At 54.4% G+C, this 27,714-nt stretch overlaps 7 protein-coding genes across 7 annotated transcripts; 3 read left to right on the top strand and 4 right to left on the bottom strand.

The window, feature by feature from the left end:
• Positions 1-3,462: 3,462 nt before the first annotated feature.
• TRIREDRAFT_79510 (uncharacterized protein) lies at positions 3,463-8,518 on the top strand (the record flags this gene model as incomplete). The annotated part of the gene is made up of 4 exons (XM_006966805.1): positions 3,463-3,852; positions 3,905-4,540; positions 4,609-7,746; positions 7,808-8,518. 4 exons carry the CDS (start codon positions 3,463-3,465, stop codon positions 8,369-8,371), a joined length of 4,728 nt encoding a protein of 1,575 aa, XP_006966867.1. The 3' UTR covers positions 8,372-8,518.
• A 280-nt stretch (positions 8,519-8,798) lies between these two features.
• On the bottom strand, positions 8,799-11,294 carry TRIREDRAFT_64710 (uncharacterized protein; the record flags this gene model as incomplete). The annotated part of the gene is made up of 3 exons (XM_006966702.1): positions 8,799-9,499; positions 9,559-11,097; positions 11,156-11,294. The coding sequence occupies 3 exons, from the start codon at positions 11,292-11,294 to the stop codon at positions 8,799-8,801; spliced, it is 2,379 nt and encodes a 792-aa protein (XP_006966764.1).
• A 1,133-nt stretch (positions 11,295-12,427) lies between these two features.
• TRIREDRAFT_22731 (uncharacterized protein) lies at positions 12,428-14,202 on the bottom strand (the record flags this gene model as incomplete). The annotated part of the gene is made up of 2 exons (XM_006966647.1): positions 13,880-14,202; positions 12,428-13,815 (listed from the first exon to the last, which is right to left on the bottom strand). Exons 1-2 carry the CDS (start codon positions 13,962-13,964, stop codon positions 12,428-12,430), a joined length of 1,473 nt encoding a protein of 490 aa, XP_006966709.1. The 5' UTR covers positions 13,965-14,202.
• A 567-nt stretch (positions 14,203-14,769) lies between these two features.
• Positions 14,770-17,835, top strand: TRIREDRAFT_109007 (uncharacterized protein; the record flags this gene model as incomplete). The annotated part of the gene is made up of 1 exon (XM_006966804.1): positions 14,770-17,835. One exon carries the CDS (start codon positions 14,770-14,772, stop codon positions 17,833-17,835), a length of 3,066 nt encoding a protein of 1,021 aa, XP_006966866.1.
• A 920-nt stretch (positions 17,836-18,755) lies between these two features.
• Positions 18,756-20,279, bottom strand: kc2a (alpha subunit of casein kinase; the record flags this gene model as incomplete). Its single annotated transcript, XM_006966701.1, has 6 exons — positions 20,137-20,279; positions 20,013-20,054; positions 19,718-19,896; positions 19,427-19,621; positions 18,933-19,352; positions 18,756-18,872 (listed from the first exon to the last, which is right to left on the bottom strand). The coding sequence occupies exons 1-6, from the start codon at positions 20,207-20,209 to the stop codon at positions 18,756-18,758; spliced, it is 1,026 nt and encodes a 341-aa protein (XP_006966763.1). The 5' UTR covers positions 20,210-20,279.
• A 1,023-nt stretch (positions 20,280-21,302) lies between these two features.
• Positions 21,303-22,724, bottom strand: TRIREDRAFT_109004 (uncharacterized protein; the record flags this gene model as incomplete). Its single annotated transcript, XM_006966700.1, has 4 exons — positions 21,303-21,746; positions 22,167-22,177; positions 22,239-22,362; positions 22,440-22,724. The coding sequence occupies 4 exons, from the start codon at positions 22,722-22,724 to the stop codon at positions 21,303-21,305; spliced, it is 864 nt and encodes a 287-aa protein (XP_006966762.1).
• Positions 22,725-23,664: 940 nt separating this feature from the next.
• TRIREDRAFT_79501 (uncharacterized protein) lies at positions 23,665-25,852 on the top strand (the record flags this gene model as incomplete). The annotated part of the gene is made up of 2 exons (XM_006966803.1): positions 23,665-24,485; positions 25,026-25,852. Exons 1-2 carry the CDS (start codon positions 23,909-23,911, stop codon positions 25,850-25,852), a joined length of 1,404 nt encoding a protein of 467 aa, XP_006966865.1. The 5' UTR covers positions 23,665-23,908.
• Positions 25,853-27,714: the final 1,862 nt, after the last annotated feature.

Genomic DNA, 27,714 nt, shown 5'->3' with positions numbered 1-27,714 from the left:
ATACCGACGGTTAGTGGTTGCCTCGCCTCGCAGCGCACTGATGATGTGGATGGATCTCGTTTCTTATTTGATGGCTGACTACATACATGTACATGGCTCTGCCCTCCGTGCCTCCTCCTCCTCTTCTCTGTCTTATCCGCTTCCGCTCCTAATCTTTCAGATAAGAGAGCGTGGTCCTGACCAATATTGACATTCTACTACATATACCTCCCTGACATACCTACCTTTCTTCTATTCGAACGGGCATGCGTTGACATATACCAGTCGTCACAGAAACCAGGCCTTCCCTTGTATGAAACCGCACATACAGTTGACAGAGTGCTGCGATGGTATCGGCCATTCGGGTGGTAAATATCTGCGCAAAGGCTGACTCCAGACACGTTTACAAGGCTAGCAGAACGTGAAATCGACGACGATAAAGAGGGTCAATGTCGCTTCTGGCCTTCCCTATGCTCCTGGGCGAGACACGGAGCAGCAAAGACGATATCTATTCACTAATGAGCTCTCCCCCATCGCTCCTACATCGTCCGCTAGCTCTGGCATCCAATATAGCAGTCAAGCGAGGCCTCTTACTCGGCACCAGCATGGTCCAATCTGTCGGGTGACGGCGCCAGAAAACGGCGCGGTGATCTTATGGTTCGCCCGCAGTACGAGACCTTGGAGACCAAGATGTGAATCCTTCGACAAGGTACTCCATAGTAAGTCGTCAGACTAAGGCTGAAGGGCGGCATGGCAAGGAGCCAATCACCAAGGGCCATTCATCAGCAGCCAGCGCCTCGTGCTCCCTGAAAGCGGCAGAACAGCTGCCTGGTCTGCACGGAGATGCTCTGGTCCTTTTATGCTGGGTGTCAGGTGGCCAGAATGTTACAACAGGCTTCCGTCATACCAAGTATTGACCTACTTCCTGGATGAGGTGCACATAGCAGCCACGATGTCTAGCGAAGCGGTGCTACCCTCCGACTGGACCGCCCATACTGTACAGCGAGCAGCTCCATCCGATTGCTCAGCACTACAGCTGGTGCTGGTCAATGCGATGCAACCGTGCAGATGGCAGTATGAACACTTGGCGATTGAGATACGCGATGATATGTGTACGCCGGGATGCGATTAGTAGTAGCCTTGCTGGGCGTCCACTGGACGCCAAAGCGTGCGCCGTGTGAGTCACTTCACGGCAAGACGGATCAGGCAGCCCTCCAAAAGGTCATATGCATGCGGGTTATATTAAACGGCGGTGGCTACATAGGCGTCCCGCTGGAAGCGGATGTGTGCCGTTATCTTGGATGCCATCTTCCTGCTTTCATTCCTGGAGATGCCCCGAAGAATGCATCTGAGACACTCTGATCAGCAATGCGTAGCCGTCTTCTGTAGCTTCGCAAAAATCTTTTGACACTTGTGATGGAGGTGATTGCTTCATGTAGGTACACAGCCTTTTGTTCGACAAGAGCCCTGTCTGTCTTGACCACCGATCCAGAACGGGCAGATGAGGGTACCGCACCCACAAGTTCTTCAAGCCCACCGGATGACTGTTCGGTGAGCCGCGGGACCAGCTAATTACTACTAACAACGGCTTTGGTATAATGTGCCTGTGCTCATGTGCAAGCTGTGCCGGCCCATTCAATCTGGCCGCAGCAGAAGCATGTGCTTTGTTGCAGCCAATGCCTCAAGTAAGCTATGTGTGTATGTACGATGACAAGCGTTGCATACCTCCTTGATGAAGCGAGTCGATCTAAGGATACAAATGGCGAGTATCTTGCATATGGGCGTCTCGCATTGGGTACCTAGTCAAGCAGAGGCCACGGAGAGAGCGGTGAGGTGAGGTTTGACTCGAACGTTGGCTGTCATGGCACGGACGCAACGGGGAAGCTGTCCGGTGCTCTTTGAGCCTCTGTCTCGGGAGTCGAAATAGAACAATGGATCAAAGATTGGTTCATGGAGTTTGTTGCAGATATGTAACATGTGTCTAAAAAGCTACTATCTACCTTTGTGGTAGAGAGCATCTCTCCAACATGCATGGGAAGACTGCGCTGACAGCACCCACACGGCGCTCTTCACAAACGCTGGAATCGACGCTCTGGTGTTCATCATTCCGAGAGGTTCTCTGTGCGAGCATTCCTACTACATGTAGTAGTGCATACTGTACTGTAGTTCCCCGCAACAGCTCGACAGTGCGGCCTACCTACCTAGTCCGAGTGCCCGTGGCGGCGACATCGAGCCAATCAGGGGCGTGCCTGATGGCGTTGCTTCAAGGTCTTTTTGACGAGGCTTAGCACCGGCCAGCATCTGGAGATCTCGGTTCGCGATATGCTGCCGTCTTGCATGCCTGGCGGCTTGCAGTACTTTCGGCCCGGAATAAGGGGGTTGTTCCAAATTGGTCATGCTTTTCTGGTGATGGTAATGCTGATGCCTTGCTCGCCGACCAGGCACCAGAATGACGGATGGATAGTACATGCAGTGATGGCTTCGTACCTGGTAGAGGCAGTCGAGGACCTGCATCATTTTCTTGCTGCCTCGTCGACGGGAAGATTCAGATCATAGGTACCTTAGGCAGTCATTTGGGAGAGGTAGTAATCAGTGGTGGCAGCCTGAGGCACAGGGCACATGTATCTAGGTACCTATTGCAAGCACCTTGCTAAGGTAGGTCAACCTCGAGAGCTGCTTTCGGCAATCACAGGTCACAGCTTGGTGATGCTCCTCCTTGCTTCTTCTTCCAAGGCACGGTCGAACGACATCCGCCCTTGGGCCTATCAAAAGTGCAGCTATTTCCTGGCCAGACAAGCGCCTGGACCCTTGCCCAAGCTCCTTCTGGCTGGCCGCACCCAAAGGCGCATGCCACGCTATCCTGATCGAACCAACGGCGAGGCTCCGACACACACAAGTCCCTACATCCACACCTCCCCAGCAGAGCCAGATACTACCGTATCACTACGAGTACCACTACCTAGGTAGCAACGGAGCGGAACCACGGAGAACGGCTGCCTCTGCTGCTTCTAACGCGCCTGAGATGCGCCATCCGGCCGGGGTATCCCGGGACATGCAGCACTGAAGCAGCTTGCAAGCTTGGAGGATTCGACGTTGCATCTGCTAGCCTGCGGGTGCTGTGGATATCGCAGGCTTGGGGAGACGGCATGGCGCTCCTGCGATAAACCGCTTTGGCCTCCCGTGACGCGAACCGACTGGACTCTGATAACTACGACGCATCTTTTTGCCTTTGATTCATTTTTATTCATTTGATCTTCCCTCTTACTTCTCCATCGCCGTGGCCAAATTCTGTTCATCATCATTTGCGTCCTCTCCTGGGCTGTGAAATAGAGAGGCCCTCAGACTGCTCCGTTTCTCCCGCGTGCTCATCGATGCTCCCACTGACGACACCCGTGAATTGCTACTGCTATCGGCTTCAGTAGACTGCACCAGACTCATCGCCTTGAGCTCCAACCGGTGCGCCGGCGAGCGTTTCTCGCCGTGATGCCTCACCAGCTGGTGCTCGACGCCATCGCCAAACAGGACCCCCTGGGCTATTTGGTGCTGCCATCCTCCATTGCCGGGGCGGCCATTGTTGGACTCTCGACTCTGCCAGCTGTCTTTGCTCTTCTTCACCAGATCCGCAACCGAACCCCCAAGGACAATTTCTACCAGGATGTCGATGGCACGAGTACGCCCGAGGCTGTTGCTTCGTTTTCCAACAAGTGGCCCAAAATTGCTATCCTTGTCTCGTCTTTGGCGGCATTCGGCCCATCCCTGGCCCTCTCCAGCTTGTCTACTCTCCATTCCGATCAAGACGACCTCTTGATTCCCAATTGGCTGGCAACTGCTGCTCTTGTATGTCCAGTCCTTCTCGCAATACCAATTAGCGCAGTTGAGTCGCAAAGTGGCTAACAGCTCTTTGAAGGGTGCCATTGTGATCCAGGCCGTCTGCATCTTTGCTCACCGAGCCCCTGTCAAGTCCCATGACCTCGGCATTTGGGCATTCATCTCGACATTCATCAGCATCTTGATCCTCCTCCTCCAGTCGCTCCACGCTGTGCAGATTGGTGCTGCAAAGGATGACCCTATTTTCGTTCTTCGATTGGTCAGCTTCGCGGTCGCGGTCCCATTGCTGTTCGCAAACATCTCGATCCCGCGACGACCCGTCGTCTTCTACAATGACAGACCGGTAGATGCCCAATTCACGACCTCTGTTCTGAGCCGATTCACTTGGTCTTGGGGAAAGCCCCTGGTAGCGCTGGCGTCAAAAAAGGGCGATCTGGATGAAAAGGACATTCCGGGACCGGATCACAACTTCAGAGCCCGTGACTTGGTCGAGGCGTGGAACAACTTCAAGTTCGAGGGCACGCTTCTGAAGAAACTTCTGAGGGCTTATCTACCTCTCTTTGTCCTCCAATGGGTTGTCACAATTGCTCGCTCATTTGTCGGCCTGGGGCCGTTTTGGGCTATGCTGCGCGTGATTGAGCTCTTGGAGCGGAGCTCTGGTTCAGGGGAACGCCCAATGGGTCAGATACTGGCATACATCATTTCCCTTGCCGTATTCTCATTGTTTTCTCAGGTACGAACAAACAAACAATCCTCACCAAGTCTCCGGAGAACACAAGCTGACTTATACCCCCTATACAGTGGCTGCAAGGATGGGTCAACTGGTTCGCCATGTACAAGACATCCATTCCTCTCCGCGGCCAGCTTTCAGCGCTTGTCTTTGAAAAGTCCTTGAAGCGCAAAAACGTCAAAATGGCAGAGAAAGAAACGCCAAAGCCGGACGGAGATGCCGCCGAAAGTGACGACACGAAGAAGCCCGATGAAGAAGACACCGTTCTCAAGTCTCGCCAGGCCATTGTCAACCTCGTTGGCGTTGATGTTCGCCACGTCTCTAACCTCGCCTCCTACCAATTTTTCATCATTAGCAGTTTGGCGAACCTGTTTGTATACTGCGGGTTTCTTCTTGGCTTGATCGGTTTCTTGCCTTTTGCTGCCGGAATTCTGGCCTGGGCTCTCGTCATGCCGGTCAACACATACGCCACCAAGTTTTACATGAAGTACCAAGCCAAGCTCATGAAGAACCGTGATGCCAAGCTTGCCATTGTCAACGAGGCGCTGTTGGGTATCCGTCAAATCAAGTTCTCGGCTCTGGAGGATCAGTGGGAGAAGCGTATCCAGGAAGCCAGAGAGCAAGAGCTGGCGACTCTGAAGAAGACATTTATGGCCGACTCTGTGCTGTTTGCTTGCTGGGTAATCAGCCCAATCTTCCTCGCGGCTGCCTCGCTGGCCGTCTACGCCCTGTTGCACGGTAATCTGTCGGCGTCGGTTGCCTTTGTCAGCATCAGCATCTTCAAGAGCCTGGAAGCCACTCTTTCAGCCCTTCCCGAGCTTCTTACAGCTTCCGTCGATACGCTTGTGTCGATTCGGCGAATTGACAAATACCTTAGCGGCCCTGAAATGAAGAAAGTTGTGTCTGATGGCCCGGATGTTGCTTTCGACAATGCCACCATCTCGTGGCCGGTTGATGTCGAAACTCCCGACGAAGAGCGCTTTATTCTCAAGAATGTCAACCTGTCGTTCCCCGCCGGAGAGCTTTCTGTTATATCAGGAAAAACGGGTACTGGAAAGAGTCTGCTGCTATCCGCTGTCCTTGGCGAAGTCGATCTTCTCGAAGGCACCATTTACACACCCCCTACCGTATCAGCACTTGACCGAAATGATCACAAGGCTCATCCAGGAAACTGGATTCTTCCTGGCTCCGTTGCATATGTGGCCCAGACACCTTGGCTTGAGAGCGCATCTTTCCGAGACAACATTCTTTTCGGCCTCCCATATATCGAAGCTCGATACCGAAAGGTTATTGAAACCTGCGCACTGAAGAAGGACCTCGAGATCTTGGCTGATGGCGACAAGACTGAACTTGGAGCAAATGGAATCAACCTCAGCGGCGGTCAGAAATGGAGAGTTACCTTGGCCCGGGCCATCTACTCACGCGCCGAGATCCTGGTCATGGACGACATCTTCAGCGCTGTTGACGCTCATGTTGGTCGACACATTTTCGAAAAGTGCATCAGCGGCGACATCTGCGAGGGGCGCACACGAATCTTGGTCACGCATCATGTGGCACTGGTTGAGTCCAAAGCAAAGTACCTGGTTGAACTTGGCGAAGGCACTGTCCTGCACGCTGGCCTGACATCCGAGCTTGCTGAGGACGGCATCCTGGAAAGAATCAAGACCAATGAACAAACGCAGGAGGAGATTCAGCAGGAAGAGGCAGCCGCTGAGGCCTCAACGGCCGTCAACTCTGAAGAGGCCTCCGTTGCTGGTGCTGATGGAGAATCCAGCGAAAGCACCGCCGAAGCAGAACCAGCCAAAGATCAGGTCGCCAAAGACTTCGTCGAGAAGGAAACTCGCGACAAGGGAAAGGTCAAGAGCCGGATCTACCTGACCTATCTCCAGCATAGCGGTGGCTGGCTCTTCTGGATTGTGCTCGCCCTCCTGTTCTCCAGCTTTGAGGCTGGAAATCTCGCTCGGAATTGGTGGGTCAAGATCTGGACAGAAGGAACTGAAGAGCAAGCCGGTGGCTTGCATGCATTCGAAGCGGAGCAGAAGCATGGAATCGCATACAGCTTGTCTTTCCAACACGGCCCTTTCCATGTTGCTTCCGGCCTGCTGGGCACCGAGTCGAAGGAGCACAACCTGTCCTACTACTTGTTGATCTATGTCGCTCTCTCGGGCGCCAGCGCATTCGTGGGGACGCTGCGCTTCATCTGGTCCTTCATCATGAGCATCAGGGCCAGCAGGACCCTGTTCAACCTGATTCTCTTCACTGTCCTACGAACTCCACTGCGTTGGCTTGACACGGTTCCCGTTGGCCGCATTCTCAACCGTCTTACGGCCGACTTCGACATCATCGACAACCGCATCAACATGGACTTCGGACTCTTGCTTTGGCGTGGTCTCGGCCTGGTCGGCGTCTGCATTGCTGCCACTCTCGTTTCACCTTATATCCTCCCCATGGCTTTCGTTCTGGTATTCTTCGCCGTCGCTGTTGCTAAACAGTACATGGCTGGTGCCAGACCGATGAAGCGGCTCGAAAGCACCTCCAAGTCGCCCGTCTTTGAGCAGTTCAACGCGACATTGTCGGGCGTAGCGACACTCCGAGCCTATCAGAAGACCCAAGTATATGTGGAACGTATGCACGGCCATCTTGACGCCTGGGATGCCGTGAGTATATATGGCAGTCTGTTCAATAGGTGGATGAGCTTTCGCATGGCTTTGATCGGCACTACATTCACCTCCATCGTTGGCGTCGTTGTTGCCTTGTCTCCGTATATCGACGCCTCCATGGCTGGCTTTACTTTGGCGTTTGCTGTGGACCTCTCTGGAAACATTCTGATGACTCTCTGGAGCTACACCAGCCTGGAACTGGACATGAATGCTACAGAGCGTGTCATTGAATACGCAGACCTCCAGACGGAGCCGCTGGATGGCGAGAAGCCCCCCGCAGCCTGGCCCACATCAGGAGACATCGAGGTCAAGGACCTTGTTGTTGGGTACGCGGAAGATCTACCGGCCGTCCTGAAGGGTGTATCATTCAATGTGAAGAACAACGAGCGGGTTGGCGTTATTGGCCGTACCGGCGCTGGAAAGTCATCGCTGACTCTGGCCCTCTTCCGTTTCCTGGAGGCTCGTTCTGGCACCATCTTGATTGATGGCGTGGACATCTCCAAGATTGACCTTCACAGCCTGCGGTCAAGATTGGCCATCATTCCACAGGTAAGTTTCATATAGGATGGACATTCTCAATGCAGACTGCTAATGTGTAAACCTCCCCCAGGACCCTGTATTGTTTTCCGGAACCATCAGGAGCAACCTCGACCCGTTCAACGAGCGCACTGACGAGGAGCTCCGCGAGTCGCTCCACCGCGTTCACCTGGTCGACTCGCAGCCGGCGACACCTGCTAACGAGCCATCGTCCGCTGCTGGCTCAACCGCGTCCCCAGCCAACGTCAACATCTTCCGCGACCTCTCGAGTGGCATCGCCGAGTCTGGAGGCAATCTATCCCAAGGCCAGCGCCAGCTCCTCTGCATGGCTCGGGCCATTGTATCACGACCCAAGATCATGGTGCTCGACGAGGCCACTTCAGCCGTCGACATGGCCACCGATACGCTCATCCAGCGCAGCATCCGCGAGGAGTTTACGGACAGCACGCTCATTGTGATTGCGCACCGTCTCAGCACGATTGCCGACTTTGACCGCATTCTCGTTCTCAGCGAGGGTGCCGTGGCGGAGTTTGGGACGCCCAAGGAGCTGTGGGAGAAGGAAGGGGGTGTTTTCAGGGATATGTGCGAGAGCAGTGGTGAGAAGGATAAGCTGCGCGAGACGATTCTGGGGAAATAAGGTGCTGGGGGGCTTCAGGGGTCGGAAACGAGCGAAAAGTTATACGGGATGGGGGGGTAACAGAAGCGATGAATATTGGTTGATTGTTTGTATCGTGCCTTTGCTTGAATTGGTTTCTTTCGTCCTTTGGTATTACATACTACACACACAGTCAGCGGTGAAAGCGCTGCAAACTCACTGGATAGAATACTCAAAAGAAGATTCTGAATGGTCATGATATCGTGTCTCATCATTGGTAGTGATAAACTATCTGAGTAGTACTGGATAACATTCTTGCATAAAGTCGTGAATTCCCCAATCCCACAGCGGAAAGGGGGGAATGGAGTTGCCATTGCTTCTCCATCGCATCTTCAATCCGACAAACCCGTGAACAGTCTTTACTAAGTAGACCCAAATCAGTAGACCCTGAATTGGTCATTCACTCCCGTCAATTAGCATCCGCGTCATCACTATCACCATCGTAGTCGACATCATCCGAGCCCGCAGGCACAACCGACTTAATGTAGTCCTTGAAGCCCTTGCTCATCTTGACCACGGCGCGGATATGCTTCTCGCCAATGGTGATTGTCTGCAGCCCCTCCTCATTGGAGTCGCTCTCGGCCAGCGCCAGCGCCGTCTGCATGGCGTTGCGAATCTCACGTCCGTTCCACTTGAGCGCGCGGACCTCCTGGCTGGACCAGACGAACTCGCGAGCCGCCATGGCGACGCGGATCTTGCCGCGGGAGTCGCGGTCCAGACGGTCAAAGTTGTGAGTCCAGATGCGCTCGCGCTCCTCGTCGCCGAGGTTCTTGTAGTGCAGCGCGACGTGGATGCGGCTGAGGAAGGCGGTGTCAAAGGAGCGCACGCGGTTGGTGGTGAGGAAGAGGACGCCGCGGTAGTACTCCAGCGCGCGGAGGAAGACAGAGACGAGGCCGTTGCGCGAGATGTTCTTCGCACGGCGGCGCTCGAGGTAGACGTCGGCCTCGTCGAGCAGCACCAGGGCTCCGTAGCGCTGGCCCAGCTCCAGGAAGTAGTTGAGGTTGGACTCGACACGGAATGCGTCGACGCTCAGATCGCCGCTCGTGAGCGCAATGAGCGGCCGGTTGGTCAGCTCGGCAATACACTCGGCGGTACACGTCTTGCCCACGCCTGCGTTCACTGTTAGCTACGTCTTCTGCACTTCCCGAGAGATTGTGGATATATCATACCTGGAGCTCCGTGCAGCAGGAAGATGCGGCCCTCGCCCTTGTTGCGGATAAAGTCGTTGCCCCAAGGAGCGACCTGACCGTCGACTCCAGTGGTGTATTGGCCGATGAGGGCTCTCACGGTCATCTTAATGTCATCGTCCAGGACGAGATACTTGAAGGCCTCCTTGTCGGGCTTGACGGGGCTGAGATTAGCGACGTGCAGGTTTCCCCAGCGGCGAGTGCCTAGGATGAAGCCGGGGATTGTCTTGCTGAGAACGTAGAAAAAGAGGTCGTTGCTGGGAGGCGCGTCGCAGAGAGGATCGAGATCCTCGAAGCCGACATACGGCCCATCGTTCTCCATGACTCGCCCCTCGTCACAGACAGCGCAGCCGCATCTAGGGAGGTTCTGAGGAAGGAAGTCTTTGTTCGGAACGCCTTGGGTCACACGGCGGCGACCGGGAAGAGGATATCGCCTGCCCTCCACATCAGGGGCTGAGTCGTAGTATTTGTCGAACCCAGAAGCATCGCAAATCACACGGCCGTTCATGAAGCCAGTCGGGCCGCCGGGCAGTCTGCTGCCGGAGCCCGAGTTGACAAGGAGACCATCATACTCCATGTAAGTAGGTCGCTTCAGAAGCTCCCAGTATAGCTTGCCTTCCTCGACGAGCTTCTCACGCATCGTGCGATTACCCTGAGCAGCAAGATCTTCTTTCCAGAACTTTGCAGGAATGACCGACAGGGAGCTTATAGCTTGCTCACCCGGCCATGGCGTGACAACGTAGCTCTCCATGAACCGACCGACTTTGACGCCGTTGGACTCCAGCAGCCAGCAGCTGATCCGGTAATTGTCAAGGTTGCCGTGGGAACGATTGCCAACACCGACACTGCTGATAACGAATGGTGTCCAGATGTCGTGTTTCTTGGTGTAGATGACCTCGCCGGGCTTGAGAAGCAGCCAGAAATGCTCAAAAGTGGCTGTAGGCGTCTCGAGCTGGTGACGCTCCTCTTCCTTACTGATCTCGTCCTTGAGGCTCTCATCGAGGAACTTGAGAAGAACGTCGATGTGATGGTTGGTCGTCTCAGCATATTCGGCGCTGTGTCCAGCAGGCTGGTTTTCGCGGTACTCGGACAGCTCCTGGCGGTGATGATACAGCACGCGGTAGGGTGCGGTGATCTGAACAGTCTTGCCGTCGAGATTGAGGTTTGGGTAGTATCGAACGACGGCTCGAAGGGCGTTGATGAGGTACTCCGAGTAGATGACCATCAGGGGAGTCTCGGCCTGTGGAGTCCCCGGCGGGTCATAGTACTGCTCTTCCTCGGTGTAATAACCGTCACTTCGGTAATCGACGTTGTCAAAGGCAGATGTAATGGGACGCTCCATCTGAGGGTGTCCTCGACGGGGATGGACGATGCGCCTGCCATCATCAGGCCTGCCCTCAATGCAGACGGTGGTGACGATCTCGAAGACAGGTTTCTTGACAAGTTCGCCCTCTTCATCGGATTCATCGCGTTTGATCTCATAAGAAGTCACGTTCTCAAATGGCTTGGAGCTTCGTTGGCCTGCCAGTCAAGCGATCAGCAGTGGGTTCATTCGTGTGAGGAGAGGATCGCATCTTACGTCCAAGAAAGCGTCTAGTCTGGGAAACATGATTGAGGGTGTAGAGAACGTCAGGCACCTCGCCGTCGACGGCATACTTGAGAAGTCGCGGATTGGGCAGCATGCTGCGCGGTCCCAGCTCCTCGAAGCCATCGCTCATGCTGTCCTCACGAGAGTCACCTCGGCTCAAGGGTATACGAGGTTCGTAGTCCCGAACGATGCGACGGCCGGCCATGAGTGAGGTTCACGCGGTAGCACACAAACAGGAGTTGTAAAGACCAATGTGAAAAAGCAAAGCACGGGACGGAGTAGATGGGCGAATTTGGGATACACAGGAAGAAGTGGAACGGGATCGAACAGAGTATTTGGCTCAAGAGTAGCGGACAGACAGGCGCCTTTATAACCACCAGGACTCCCAGCTCATCGGACTAGATGTTGGCCACTGAGGCAGGAAGTGTACGGTATGTAATGTGTTACCCATGGGGTTGCTCCAAGGCAGCAGCTCCTGATCGCAGCCTAGCCAGGCTAGTGAGGCTGTCTGCCTGACGCTCAGCCCGCAGAAAGCAACCGATGCCATGCGATCATCAATCAGGACTAGGCCTTATGCACGACAATCGCCGGACCATCACAGCAGGCTTGCAGTGTGGGAGAGTGCCGGCGGGGTGCGCGTTGAGCGGAGGGGAAGCCTGTAAGAGGCTGAGAACTGCATCCCTCGTTGGTCCAACCCAGTGCTGTGTTGTTACTTCTCATGCAGCCGCCCACCTGAGGGGGCTGAAGGAGCATCTCACAAACATCCTGAGGGAATGGAGCGCCGTCAGACCACATAAATCGCTATGTTGACCTGGCGATTGGCGACGGAGACCAGTCGTGCGGCGTGGAGTTGCTGTGCGAGGAAGATCTTCGCCCCCGTGACTATGAAATTAGGATATCCGCTTCCTGTAAGACTGATTGTTGATAGAGATGCCGTCCTTACTTCTATCAAAGGGGGAAGCGGCTCGATGCGTGACGCTCCATTAGTTGTGCCTTTCTCGCCGCTGTGTCTGCCATATGCCGCTTGGCTGTCGCAAACCGCTTGGCAGAGCTGACTGTGCCTGGCTCATGATATTAGCGCGTCAAGCGGACATTCGATGAGCGTAAGACGGCAGTAACAAGACAAAATAATTCGAGGATACAACAAGACAGGCCACATACCCGCGATATCCCGATGCAAGGATGTTGGTGAAGTGTGAGTGAATGGCTCTCCCATAACAGCATGACCCGATGCCATGGAACCCCATTCCTCGTCTCATTGCTCTAGGCACCGTTTCTCGCAATCGAAGTAACATTACTGGCGTGGGCAAGCAGAAACTTGCAGCACGTAAGTGTGAGTTTGCATGCCTTGGTCCATCCATCGTCCTGTGCAATACCGAGCTTGATGCTAGTTTCCCCTATCTTGTCTCCCTCAATCTTGTACGGAAGGGTCAATGGGACGCCCGTCGACTCTGTTTGCTGTTGAACAAAGACTCCTAGCTGGCGGACTAGCTCGAGAAAAGCAACCATGGCAGTGTCGAACTTGCGGTGCATGAAGGTGAGCCCGAGCGGCATGTCTCCTGAGCTGTACAACTCTAAAACGTGCTTCTTTGGGGGTGCGTGCATCGGTCTCCCACCAAGCCTGCTGGATGCCGGGTTGGGGACCTCGTACCGGATGATCTTAGAAGTGCTTCCCAAAGGCACTGGGTCGTAGCCCTGGAACTTATATCCGAGCTTATCGGCGACTGTCACGAGCAGGAGCAGCGCATGACCCCAAGCGGCATTGACTTCAGGCCAATCGACGGGCTTGTTGGAGAGCCTGCCGAGGCGCAGGCCGTTGATGGTAGCAAAGCTTCCATCGTGGCTGATGCAAAACGTGTCGTTGTAGACGTTGGACCGTTGTAGCTTCTCCAGCAGCTGCGAGTCATTGTTATACTTCGCATTGACGCTGTCACGCTCGGCCTGGAATTCTGCCATCTTGGCGGCAAAGGCGTTTCTCTCCCTCCAAAACTTCTCCTCCTCCTTGTCCAGCTGGCGTGACTCTTCCTCTAATGCCCAAATCTCGTCATCCAGGGCATCCTTCTCGGCTTCTAGTTTCTTTAGCTCGTCCATCGCAGCGGTTTTGTCCTTCTCTGCCTTTTTCAGGGCTTCCTTCCAGGCTTTGACGTCCTCTTCACTCGGCTGGTTGCTCTGTACGTCTTTGAGGTGCTGAACATAGGCGTCCCTCTCCTTGGATGCAGCATCGAGCTTCTTCTGGAGGCCTTCCACCAGCAGCTCGGTGCAATCCACACAGACCGGGTGATCGATGTCGGACCTGGCGGACAAGATTTCGAAAAGCCTGTTGATTTTGTCTATGTCATGCCCCATGTCTGCCTGGGGCTCGTCTTCTGGGGCGCCATTGGTGCTAGAGGCTCGTCGGCGTGGAGGAATCATTGCACGTTCCTTTTGCTGCTGCTGAGGCGGCAGAGGATGCCCAACCTGCGACTCGGTGAGGTAGATGAACGACATGGTATTATCGCGGGGCTGGCCGCCACGGTACCGCTTGAATGTCGGCGCGCCAGCATTCTGGGAGACTTTGTCGTAGAGAGACTTTCGCGATTGCTCCTGTGCTTGGAGCGCTGACGGTTGCGCGCTCGAGGGCTTGATGGCTGTTTGGGGAGATGACGTTGCTGCTGTACGACACGGTGATGAGCAACTGCGTGTACATTCAGCGATAGCAAGATCAGCAGTACTTACAGACGAGAAGATCGTATGCGGCTGGGTTGAGGTCGTCGAGAGAGTTGTCGAGCCTCAGCGGCTGGCGGCACTTTTGGCAGTGCATCGTGAAGGCACGGGAGATGGAAGGAGGAGGAGGAGGAGGCTTGGTTGAAGGTCGAAGAGTCCTCCCCGCATGCCCTGGTTGCCGATCGGATGAGGTAGCTAGATGAAGAGGGACTAGATAGAGAGAGAGAGAAACAAAGAGAGGTTTGGAGAGTCGCTAGTGAATGTGATTGTGCTCTCTGGAGGAACTTGGTCGTGAGTTGAGGTGGAAGGTTTGGTGGAAGTTGAGTCCAAAGCAGTGGTATGGAGATGGAGATGCAATGAATGGCTGTACGAGTACATCCAGTCTGGTACATACGGTATCTTGTGACGCCATAAAGGAGCCTGCCAGCCCCCACTCAACACAGGTTCCATTTGTGTTCAACCTGGCGGCACAGGCAAGCTTACAGAGCTCCAAACAGGGAGCTCCCCCCTGTAAGTATGGATGGCTAGCGGACTGGCAGCGCTGTATTTCCAGCTTGTCCAGCGCTAGGCTGCTCCGGCAGCGGAGCGCAGGTGGTGCAGCCACTTAACGCGCAGCCACCTAAAGATCCATGGATCGCGACGCGAAGCTCCAGTCCTCGCCGTCCCTCAATCCCTGTCGCACCCCCGTTGCTCCCGCAACCAACCTGATCTTTTGTTGCAAGGTTCAACCTGTTGCATTTTCGCACATTCTCACAGCTCCAGGCCTGTCGGATTGGTCGGCAGTCTGCAGTGCTGAGAGCCAACTCTGCCTCAGCATTCTTTCAATATCAATTGTCAATACTTCTCTTTTCTCTCTGTAGCTTTTACACCAGCATCGACACTTTCGAGATTACGGTACAGCCATGGAACCGCCAGCAAAGCGCCGTCGCAGGAGCCAGCTGCTGCTGGACAAGGACAATGCCGACGAAGACGACGACGAGCTCGCCTTTCGGCCATTCGAGGTTGAGGCTAAGCGAGACCCCGATTACAAGCTCTCTGTCGAGAGAGCCTATGCCGACCAGCGGTTCCAAGCAACCATGGCGCATATCTTTGAAAAGTACGGGCGCGACTTCGAGGGCATTGGCGATGAGATCGATCTTGTGACGGGCGAGATTGTGGTGAACAACGGCCATGTGCGCAATATGCGAGACGAAGGGGACGTCGGAGACGGCCTACGAGGCGACCTGACGGATGGAGAGGATGATGAGGACGAAGGCATCCTGCTGGAAGATCTCTATGACGACGAGGAAGAGTACAAAGAGGAGGCGGGAGAGAAGGCGAAACCTGCCGACTTTGCAAGAGAGGGAGCGCATAGTGGCAACGATGCGGACGATGACGACGACGAGGACCGCATAATACAGGGTCGCCAGGCAACTCGCGACTCACATTCAACGGCCTTGGTCTTGGGGTCGTCGTCGAGGAACTCATTGCTCGCCCGAGCCTCGCCGTTTGGCATGCAGACTGCAAGTCCCTTGCACTTTGAGCCCCCTACAGAGCTGCCATTTGCTTCTTCGCCATTTTCCTTCGACAGATCACCGTTCGCTTCAGAACCCTGGGGATTCCCTGGCCAAAATTCTGACCCTCTGTGGGATCGACCCGATCTGTTCGCAGTCCAACGGCCACCGAGCGAGCAATTACCACTCAAGCCTAGTCGCTACCAATTCCCTGCGCGGAGCGGCAAGAGCTCGATCTGGGCGCCTGGATCGAGGTTTCGAGCCGACGACGAAGAACCTCTTCCATCTGCGTTTGCCGCCACGTTTGGAAAGCATTTGCTTCCGAGGAGGAGAAAGATTCTCAAGCATCCACTATTGCCCCCCTCTGCCAAGCTGAACGAACAGGTGGATGATGGCAGAGGAGATGCTGAGGAGGATGAAGAGGATGAGGACGAGATTCTGATGGGGAAGAGATCCGGAGAGAACCCAATAGAAGCTTCTGCGCGTACCGGTGATTCACGTCCGTCCAACAACCCAGCCGAAAAGGAGGCTGAGGAAAAGGGAGGAGAGGGGACCTCAAGTGACAGCGGCTACAAGTCCGCTCAAAGCACAAGGAGAAGCAGAAAGAGAAAACAGAGGGCGGACGAAGGACCTACGAGAGACGAGAACCTGGTCCAACCTCCTGGGATATCGAGAAAGCCCTCCAGTCGAGAACCAAAGGAACAATCGAGAATCAATGCACTCAAAGCAAAGGAATCAGCCCCAACGACAACAGCCCTTGAGCTCGCTGAGGAAGGAAACGGCTGCAGACGCTCTGGACGAATGAGAAAGCAGGTAGAATACTTGAACAAGATTCCTTGGGCTCAAGCCCTGGCAGAGCAAAAGGCAGAAAAGCAAGCCACGTTGCTTCCTGCCTCAGAATCGCAGACAAGCGGCGACGATGCACATGTGGAAGAGGAGAGTAGCACTGGGGGCGATTCAGAAAATGAAGGCCAGGCCGCCCTGACAGGGTCGGAGCATGAGTGTATCCCGGACTCGGCCGCCGAAGACGATGACGAGGAAGAGGAAGAACAGGGGGAAGAGAAAGAGGAAGAAGTAGAGGGAGAAGATGAAGCAGAGGATGTGGTGGAAGCGGAAAAGAACTCGGATGAAGGGGGTGAAGCAGAAAAAGAAGAGAAGCAAAGGCGGGTTCCAACTCCTCTGAAGGACTTGCCGACTTCACACGGACCCCATATTCGCGATCCTGATATCGCGGAGCATCGCCATACGCAGGCGCCAGCTGGATTCCCCTTCAAGACTACCAATTCTGGATGCCTCTTGTCCGACGACGAGGCCCCTACAAGTCTGTCCAAGCCAAGGAAATCGACCCCGAAGAACAGGCACGAGGACGTACTCCCATTACGAGAGATTCGCAACGTCAGGGCTCAAGCGCATATTGAGCTCTCTTCGTCAGATGTTAGTAAAGAAGAGCGGCCGAATCATTCTAGCAAGAAACGCAGACGTAAGGCGGATGCCCCAACAGACGTGTCACCCACGGCGAGTCGGAGCAGCATGCGGCATCTTGACGCTCCGACTGAAGACTCCAGCGGCGTGGCTCCATTGTCCTCTTCTCCCACTCGCTTCCTATCCCGAATCACTCTCAACGTGTCCCTAGACGACACGCCTCAGCCGCCAGATGCCGCACCTGACGAAGCCAGGCACCAGCTTGAGGCTGTTCCATCTTCAAGCCCATGTGCGCGCGTCAATGAAGACATCCCGAAGCCCACGGCCTCTAGGCGGAAGAGACGCCAGTCCAAGAAGCCCGTCAGCCCCGTCGTCGAGCAACTCTCCGCAGAAATCGCCCAGTCGAAACAGCCGGCGAAGGCTACAGCCCTGCCTACCGTCATTGAAGACAGCTCCTACGAGACGTGCGATGACTCCTCTCACATCGAACCTTCCTCTCCCGTCAAAGCTTCTCCGCATGATGAGCCGGCACCTTCGTCGTCCAGCAAACGAACAGTCTCGCCTCCGGAAGCGGTAGCTCGACCGTCTTCGCAGTCTCCCACAAAACGCGCGCCACAATCTCCATTCAAATCTCCCACAAAAAGCCCCTTGAAACGCGCTTTCGCAGCTGAACCCGACGAACCTCTACCCTCCCTGAGCAGACCTCCCCAAACCCCCCGCCGCCCCAAGCGCCGCCTCAAAGTCCCTTCCTCCCGCCACTCAATCCTGTCTCTGCTATCCGACGACGAGGAAGAGGAGGACGAGGAGATTGATGAGCTGGGCCGCAACCTGGCCGCGATGCCCAAGCTGCAGAGTTCCGTGGCGCAGTCGACGGCGCGCAAGGTATGGAGGTCCAGCTCCCGCACCCGCGAGGTGTATCACACGCCTGTGAAGAAACGGCCCTCGGAGCCTGTCAGCCCTGGGAGTCTCGTCAAGACGCCTGGGGGCACGCTGAGGGCTTGTGGGGTAGATGGGTATAGATGTGGACGGGACTTCTGCTTTACTTGTTTGTAAGGGGAAGGGTAGTACGATAGAGTCATATACGCGAGTATGATGAGTTGAGGAGAGAATCAATAGTTGGTAACAAAAATTATGGAAGAGGCAAACTGGTCGGGCAACAATGGAGCAACATCTCGGGATTGGTATTTCTCTTTCATCAATCTTCTCCCCTTCTCCTGCTGACTGCAAAAAGGGGAAATCTACAAGAGATAGGAAAGGCAGTGTAAAATGGCAATGTATTACCCGCTACCTCATAATAGCTACCCACGCATAAAAAGCAAAACGGTGTTCCAAGCCATAAAACCGAGAAGCGCGTAAAAGACCATGGATTTGTTGGATTTCGCTTCCCTCTCCTTCCTTCCCAGCCTCGCCACTCCGAGTTCGTTCATATGCCCCCCGATATTCCCCGAAACGCCGTAGACCGACTGATTGAATGCTGTCCGAGCCGACGGGACTGATCTGAGTGAGATCGGGGTCCCAGATATCATAAGAACTGGTGAAAGAAATTGAAAGGGGGGGAGGGGCGAGGGATGAGTTGGGGGGAGAGAGCGGGGATTGGAGTTTCTTTTTTCGCTGTAGTCATTTCCTAACCGCTTGCTTTCTTTCTCATATCCAGCACCCAATATTGTTGGTCACACTTCCGCACGCATGACATGTAGATTCTTGCCGTTCATCTTGTCTTTTCTTTGTTTTTTTTTTCTTTCTTTCTTCAAGGGCCCCCCTCATTCTTTGCTCCACGACGTATCCCTCCTTGCACTATTTCGTCTGTGAAGAAAGCGCATGAGCCCCCTGAGGCAGCACGGCCGGAATAGCTAACGTTGTCTGGGAGAGGCAATTGTTTGAGTGGCTTGATAGGGGGCAGGGGGGAAAGCAGATGGAAACGAGATACTCGCGAGATTAGAGACAGAGGAAATGGAAAAAGACGCATCACGGTCTCATGATGTCTTGTAAGGACCTCCATTAGCACCAATCAAGTTTTGCTTGAAAACTTCAGGATCCCGAACAGGGTCGAAGTAAGGGTGGGCCTGAGCCTCCTTTGCCGTGAGACGCTCCTGTGAACAGCAGGTTAGAAACATGTCCTCACGAAGATCAACTGTAGGGATTTTGCGAACCTGATGATCGTAACGCAGCAGCTTGTCGAGGAAATCGATGGCTTCGTTGGAGACAAACCGCTGGTTCTCCGACGTGACAAAGCTGTGCCAAGGCTTCTTCTGGAAGCGTCCCAGGATGTCGTCATACTGTTGGTCCAATTCGATCTCGTACTTGTCGAGGTAGTCAAAGAGGTCATCCGTGCCAAGAACCTTTGCGATCTTAACCAGCTGATCAGAGTTACTGTTGCCGTGGAAGAAGGGCTCTTTGCGGAAGATCATGGAGGCGAACATGGCGCCGAGACTCCACATGTCGAGGCTGTAGTCGTATTCCTGGAAGTCGACGAGCAGTTCAGGGCCCTTGAAATAACGAGAAGCCACGCGTACATTGTACTCGGTCCCAGGGTGGTAGAACTCGGCCAGACCCCAGTCGATCAGACGAAGCTTATCATGTCAAGTCAGCGGTGGTTCACAGCCCGAATATTGTGAGACAGCCAGGGGTGGCAGCGCGACGGTACCTTTCTGTTCTCATGGTCGATCATAACGTTATGAGGTTTGACGTCTCGGTGCATGATTCCCTTGCTGTGGCAGTAGTCCAGGGCCTTGAGCAGCTCGAGAATGTAGAATCGCACATCCAAGTCGTTGAACTTGGGGTACAGGCTTCGAAAGTCGGTGTTGTTGACATATTCGAAGATGAGGGAGGGCGTCTTGCTCTGTGACACGCCAAACGCAAGTTCCGCGTTTCTTCGTCAGCTCACGACACAGGGAAAAAAAAAACCCCCAGAGGGGATGGCATGTCAGGCACTGACCTGGGAGTCCCTAACGACATCCAGCAGCGCAACAACGTTGGGCCCGCCGGCCAAGTTCTGCAGGATCTTGATCTCCCTCTTGATCTTCTTCTTCTTGACGGGCTTGAGGACCTTGACAACACACTTCTGGTAGTTGACGACGTTGATGCCTTCGAACACCTCGGAGTATTTACCACGGCCTAGAGTTGCGCAGATCCCGGGTTAACCACGCGTCCCTCCCTGGACTGATGCCCGGCAAACAAGCGCACAGGAGCAGCGGAGCAAGCGCTTGGACGAGGCGCGACGGAGCACATACCGATCTTGCGGACGACCTCGTAGTTCTCGAGAACCCCCCAGCCTGTGAAACGCCCAATGGTCAGTCCGCGGCCTCCTCACGTGCATGTTGGGAACAATGGGATTCAAGGGCAGGATCTCCGCACTGATGTTGACGCTGTCGTAGTCCCAGTAGCTGCGGGGCATGTTCTGGTTGACGTCGGCGTAGACGCGCGCCATCTTGGCAGGTCTCCGGTCGCGGGACGGCGACGCAGACGGCGATGGCGGATGGAGGACGGCGGGAGGGGCGAGGAAACGATGCTGGCGATGCGTCTGGGCGAGGCTGCTGGGCAAGACTTCTGGCGACGAGGGACGTGAGAATCAGTTGCAGAGGTGGGATGTGCCGCCCGGGCCACGGCTCCACTGTTTGGCGCCGGCTGCGGGCGCTCATTGGCCGCCGCGCTTATCGCTTAGCCGGTTTTTTTTGCTGGCCAGCAGAGACAAACAGAGTTTGGGAGCCCGCTGAGTCAGGAAAAAGTGCCTTTAGGTGCTGGGGGCTGCACCTTAACAGCTTGTACCTACCTAGCCCTTCTGTAACAAGACCCTGAACTCCATCGCCGCATGTCAACGAGCTCGGGCTGGGAGTCCTGAGGCAGCAATGCAAGATGATTCAGCTCCGGCTACATGTTCCTACCTAGTAGACCTGGGGCATTCACTAGGTAGAAAAGAAGAGGTTGACACGTCGAATTACAAGTCATTTGCTTCGTTATTTGGGTATCTCTTTACGGGTTGCAGCGCCCTCCATTCCTTCGATCCAGCAACATGCCAATTCAATTCCATGGTTCCCATCCGTCGCCTCGGAAAGTCATCAGCGCTCATCAATTCATCAGTCCAACCATCCACCACCATCCCGAGTATCTTGCCAAACATCACCAAGACTGCCTAAATAACTCAAAAGCATCCCGTTAGCCTCAAAGGGACACAGCCAGATGATATCAACAAATCAAGTAGAGAGACCGCGTAAGTCTCAGAGAGAAGATTAAGAGGATTCGTCACGCCGCTATTGTCGGCCCTCCCCAGGTTTGGTCATTGGTTCTTCGGGCCTCCACGTGCGATCTGACTAAGGATGACGATACAATTGTTCTCATCACGATGCGCTAAGGGCTGGGTTGAGAGACGAGATGAATAGGTGCTTACCTCTTGAGCTGCCATGGGATCGCATCAAGCTGCAAACATGCTCGAGATGCAAGACTTGCTGCTATCACAGAAACAAGCAGGCTGCTTGTCATGAAACAGAGAACAAAGCCCCATGAGCTTTGCAGACGGGTCGACTTCAGTCGTAATCGAGAGAATCGAGCCCTGCTTCGACCACATCCCAGGTGCGCTTCCGCAAGTCCGGCTTGGGTTCTTGCTTGACCGCCTTTGACTTCTTCCTCTTCCTCTTCTTGCCTTGAGAGCCGACAGCGCCGCCTGAGTCCTGTGGCGAGGCAGTTCCTCGGTCATTCGCAGAGGCATCTTGCGGCCGCTCTGGCGCTTTGGATCCGGCTTGCTTTTCCTGTTGCCGGCGGAGCTCTCGAAGCTCAGAGTGACGAAAAATGGCAATCTGCTCGTCCGTCAGGGTTCTCTTGACGCCATCTTCGTAGTATCCAAGGCCGTCGTCATCTTCATCCTCCTCCCACCAGTCCTCGCATGGTTGAGCCTCGAAGGTCTCCTGCGGCGGAAGACTTATAAAAGTATGGCCAAACTCAGCGGCCGCCTCGCTTGAGAAGTGACTTTGCTGAAATGCCAGTAACTCGTCGCTTGTTATGTGTGGTATCTTGAACGGAAGGTCGTCAATGGCCGACATCGTGACGCGCTCCTAGGGGCTAAGGGATGGTTCGTCTAGCCTGCTGAAATGGGCGGTTTGTCAAGAGATGTCCTGGGTCACGTGCTCTAGAACGCAGCCCAGCAACGGTGTCAATCACGGCCTTCGGCGCCATGTCTAGGTATGCCACAGAAAAGAGGTGGAAAAGGGAAGGGGAAAGGGAAATGAAAATTAAAAGAAGAGGAGGAAATGACCGGACAGAGCCAGTTAGCTGTGCTTTTGCCAGACAGTTCCCTGGGCTTTGGGCTGTTGTGGTGCAGAGCGAACCAGGCCATCGCCATCTCAAGTCTAGGTAGACCGGAGCAGCGCCAATGCACTCTCAAACGCCCGTACGACTTCTTCGTCTTATTATATCGTTAGCTTGGGATCGAGGAAAATGCATGCTGAATTGCTGATGATACTCACGATGCTGTTGCCGCTGGGCCATCTTTTCTTCGGCGATATTGACAAACCGCTGTCGTGTCTGCAGACGCTTCACCGCTCGCTCATCGTCGTAAGCAGAGGCAGCCGAAGACCATACTTGAAAATACTGCATAAGATAAGAGCGATTACCTTGGTTAGAAGACGTTGCGATGAAGTCTCTGGAAATGGAGCAGCATGTCGAACCTTGGCAAGGCTCTCCGCCTCTTTGAGAATTTCTCGCTCCTGCTCGTCCGCTTCGACCAGCGCCTTTTCGTACCGCGCCTCGAAATCATCCCAATCAAAGGGCCCAAGAATGCCGGGACCATTGGGCGTCAACCCGCCGTTATGCTGCTCCTCGGGCTCGGGCGTCTGGACCCGTGGCTGGCGAGGCCGGTCAAAGTCCAGCACGGCAGTCTCGTCCTTGGCATCCTCCTTCGTCCCATAGACGGGGAGGCGGTCCGCGCCGTTCGGTGAGTTTGATGAGGCCATGGGGGGAGAGGCTGACGATGCTCTACTGCGGGTGGTGGAGCTGCAGTGATGATCCTTGCGCCTGTCGTCGGTGTCTTTGGCGTCGTGCGTGGCTGCGAAGGGGGCGCAAAAGGGGGCTTGAAGCGTCGGTATTGGCTCTCGTCGTTGCTGGAAGGGAGAGACTTGAATCAGGGCGCAGCCGGTCCGGAGAGGCGACTTGCAAGCTTGTTTCTTGTCGCGGCGGTTTCTGTGAGGCCGCCACCAGAGTGGGCGCGCGTGTGGCCGGAGCCGTTTCGAGTTGAATCAATCAGAGCTGGCAATCGGCGCAGCGATGTCGCAACCTCTCTCGGCCCAGTGAAGAGATGCCGCCAACTCCCGCAATCGACGTCAGTCTGAGCGATTCACAATGAACGCTGGGATGAACAAGAGGTTTGTTTTCCAGGCAGCAAAAGCGTCCATTCGACGACGTCTGATTGAACCGGATAATGATGAACGACAGATGGATGACCAGCCTGCCAATGAATGGATGTTTGTATTCAATCAATTGTAGGCGGGGCGCAAAAGTTCAGCGCACTGGACTTGCAGCTCGTCCCGGTTTGACAGTTACAGTGGACGCAGGCCACTGGAGGCCTTGACGGCAGCGGCAGCTCCCACCTAGAGGGCGCTAGCAGTGGAGAGCCACAGCAGCCGCCTCCCTTTGTATTAGCCCGGGCCTCCAGGCTCCAGCAGTCGAGCTCGTTATCGGCCTCGACCCCGTGATCTCATTTGCTCGACGTCGTCTGCCCTTGACATCCATGTAGGCAGGCAGTCATCTGTTCATCCATCACATCTCTCTCTCTTTTTCTTTCTCTCTTCTTCTTCTTCTTTGTTCTCTCTATTACCCTCATTCAACACACCACACGCCCCTGCTTTATACACAAACCGGCCCAACGAAACCCAGAGGTAAAATCGCCTCTGCTCGCTCGCATCTTCCGCCGTCTCTTTGTCTCGGAGCCTCTTTCGGAACCTCACGTCACATCTTCATCCCATCTTGCATGCCGACATCCCGCCTCTGCATCCCGCCATCTACATACCCAGGACCCAGGACTTGACTGTTCCCCTACCTTACTATACATCATCTTACATACAAATCAATCCCCACGCTCTCAATTTGCCGGCATCCTGGAATTTCCCGTGGCGAGAAACCGTCAAGCTAGCCCCCGACCATGGAATGCGACATCTGCCACCGCCCGCACGACGCTCAGCGCCGGCCGTTCTTGTGCGCCGTGGACGCCCGGAACAAGATCTACGACGGCCGCATGAGGCACCTGCAAGTCGTGCTTGAGAGCGACGCGCTCAAGGCGCAGATCAACCAGATCCTGGAGGATTCCCGGCCAAGCAAGCACACCTGGGACGAGGCCGTCGCTCGCAAGGAGGCCGCGGAGCACAAGACGGACGAGATCCTGGCCGCCGCCGATAAGCTGCGCGACGAGATCAAGGCCGCCAGAGATGAGATCCAGGCCCGGAAGGCGGCGCTCGCCCGCCGGAGGTCCGATCTGGCTTCCGTCTCGGCCGGACTGGCGGAGCGGAGAGCCAAGCAGCTCAAGGATGTGGAGAAGTCGACTCAGATGCTCAGGTTCCGATGGTCGCAGACCGCCGAGGATACGGCGTCTACTCGGACCTTTTTGTGTACGGAGGCCGTACGGCTCTACGGTCTCAAACGCGTGGCGAAGAAAGGCATCACAGGGCGCTACGAATATAGTCTCGGCAGGATTCCCATTGTTGATCTGACCTCTATGGACTGTGAGTCTCCCCCATGTTTCCCAAGCCTCCCTTTGCTCTCCGATTCTTCGCTTTCCCTTCCCTTCCCTTCCCTTCCCTGTCCGTGTCTATATAAAAAGGTAGGAAATAGGAGAGTTATTTACTCGATGGAAGATGAACAGAAGAAAAGCAAGGAAAAAAGAGAGCTATGTACTAGATGGAAAGTGAAAAGAGAAGCAAGGAGAAAAGAGAGCTACATACTCGAGCAAGAGGAGAAGAAGGAAAAAAGAGAGCTATATACTTGGAGAAAGAACAGGAGAGAAGAGAGAGAGAGAGAGAGAGCCATATACTTGAAGAGAGGACAAGAGAGAAAAGGAAAAAGGAGAGCTATTTACTGGAGGAGATGATGAAAAGAGAAGGAAGATGAGAACAGAAATGAGGGGAAAAATGACAGGAAAGAAAGAGAAAAGAGAGGGAGAAAATGACAGGAGAGGAATAAAGACACAAACAGAGAAGAGAGGAGGAGAACCAGAGAGAACCAAAGCAAAACCCGCATCAGGAAACATGCTAACTCATTCCCAGCCCTTGAGCCCGAGGTCATATCCACCTCCCTCTCCCACATCGCCCATGTAATCGTCCTTGTCTCCCATTACCTTTCCATCCGCCTTCCTGCCGAGATCACCCTCCCCCACCGCGACTACCCCCGACCAACAATGTTCACCATCCAAAACTCCTATCGCCACGGCGATATCACGTTCCCCGGCACCTTCATGGCCGCTCCCCTCTCCGACACACCCTTTTCCAACCGCCTCCCTCGACCTCGACCTCTCTACGTGGACAAGCCTTTGACGCAGCTGTCCAAAGAGGATCCCTCCACCTATTCCCTGTTCCTCGAAGGCGCCACATTGCTCGCGTATGACGTTGCCTGGCTTTGCTGTTCGCAGGGCGTCAACATTGGCGACAGGACCTCCTTTGAGGACATTTGCAACATGGGCCGGAACTTGTATAGTCTTGTGATGAACAACCAGTCGTCGGCCGCCGCCAAACCGTACTCGATTGGCGCGCCAGGAAGTGATGCCGACGACGGTCCGAGTTGGATTGGACGCTTCGCTCATGGCTCAACCTTCTACTTCCTTGCCGGCGAAGAAGGAACCCAACTGGTAAAGTCCTTCAAGCTCCCCAATCCCTTGAAACTCGCCGATAAGCTGAAGAGGAAGCTTCTCGGAGACGCGCCCGCGCCCGACTGGGAGGTCCTTGGCGATGATGAATGGAAGGACGAAGGCTTGGCGGGCAACGGGGCGTTTGATCCAAAGGCTGCGGGAAGCAAGAATGGTGGCGGTCTTTTTGATGGCAAGGACTCGCCGAGGACTAGCAATTCGAATGGGTGGATGAAGGTCAAGAGCAGATGACTGTAGACTCTAGACCAAGCATGAGAAATTTTCTTTTTTTCTTTTCTTTTTTTTTCACCCAGAGTTCCTTGCGTAGCCGTGATGTGAAATCTCCTTGTTGGCTTTGCCGCTTGTTTGGTTTGTGCAGCGTAGGCCTTTAACAATTTATGTTCAGGCTTCATGTTTTCTTTTTCCTTCTTTCCCGTCTCTTTCTCTCGACGTATATGTTTGATCGTTGCCAGCAATTCTTGGAGCATGGCATCTGAACATTTTATGTTCAGTTTTTCCGAAGCCAACACTTTTCTTTTTGGAGCATCACAAGTGATTGTTTCATGTCCACCTTCTTCTTCTTTTTTGATGCTGCCCTTTTCATTCTTGAGGCGGCAAAGGTGGTTGTTTGAACATGGTTGTTTGTCTGCCGGGGATGGTTGTCATCAGACTGAATGTAATCCCCAGCAGACTTGTCCGAGTGAAGATCCTCTTTTGCGTCTTCATAAATCGGACGAGAGAGAAACAGTAGTAGCAAGTCAGACAGGCCATATCCAATTCTGTAGAGTATGTATTCGTTCGTAGTCAATCGTTGGGCCTGCCTGCTGTACGTTTCCTCTCTCTTTGGGAATGAGCATGCTTGTTGTTGGATATGCCGTTTTGTGCAATGCTCAGCGACTTGGTGTTTTCCATGGGTCGTGTCATGGCCTGCTCCCAATTCGAGAGATTCATCTACCTCCCGTTTGGGGCCAGTCCAATGTGAATATGTTGATCCACAAAGGAGGGCAGCCAGACACTGTTTTGTGTTTCCCATGTTCTTGGATGATGATTTGTTTCAAAAGGTTTGGAAGGGGGGGTCGCCGACAGCCTGCTCCCAATTCGCGAGATTCGTCTGCCTCACGTTTGGGGCCAGTCCTTTCGGAGGGCGAGCTGCGGCATGTGACCCCCCCACCTCGATTGTTTTTGTGAATTTCCTTGAGAGTGTGTGTTTGTGAAGTTCCTTGATCGGTGGGTGTTCATCCAAGAGGCAGCCGTGACTTGTTACCAATTCGAGAGATTCGTGTCTCTCCCGTTTGGTGCCGGTCCTGACGGAGGGCAGCCACGGCTGAGTGTTTTCCAAGTCGCAAGGCGTCGTGTTTGGTTTCGCCTTGGTGTTTGGGCTCCAGCGAAGTGTGTTTGGGTTCTTTGCTGGAGGTTGTGGTGGTGGACATCGGACCACTATGAGAGATTGGTTCCGCTCAACTCAATGGTGAAGACGATGATCCTTGATTGAGAGTTGGATCGTGATAATGAGTTGTCTCCATTGAGGAGCGGTTCGAGTTTGAGGTCGATGTCCACCACCGCGCGAATCCGGGAAAGGCAATGAGAATTTGGATTTGATCGCTTTTCAAAGGTTCGCCAGAGTGTTCATGATTTGAGTGCATGAGGCTCGGAGATATCGCTGGGCAAAATGGATCGCAATAAACTTGGCATAGATGGATCGTATGCGCAGCGACGTGAAGTGCTTGAGCCTTGTCGCCGCGCGGTGCCCGTTGTCGCGATATCTCCGAGTTGCGCTGAGAGACCAAGAGGAGTTGACCATGATGAATATAGATGTCGGTGTCCTCTAGTCTCTAGCAGCTTTGAGTGTAATGTTTGCGCCGAGAAATGGAGAGAGTATAATGATTGAGTGGCTCTCGCATTCCTGGCAAGTCCCCGATTTGTGTGCGTCGTGCCATGATGATTGGCTTCGACACACGATTGAGAATCATCGCGCAGGTCAATCAAGATTGATGTATGTGGTGTTTGAGTGCGCGATGATTCCCAGTGTGTGGGAGGATCAGATAGAGGTTGGCAATTGATGATTGATGAAGTCTCTGATCTCTCCCAAGTTCCCCATTGTGTTGTGTCAAAGA

Source organism: Trichoderma reesei, assembly GCF_000167675.1.
Source record: "Trichoderma reesei QM6a unplaced genomic scaffold TRIREscaffold_14, whole genome shotgun sequence".
Taxonomy (NCBI): domain Eukaryota; kingdom Fungi; phylum Ascomycota; class Sordariomycetes; order Hypocreales; family Hypocreaceae; genus Trichoderma; species Trichoderma reesei.
This window is presented reverse-complemented; position numbering and strand designations above follow the sequence as displayed.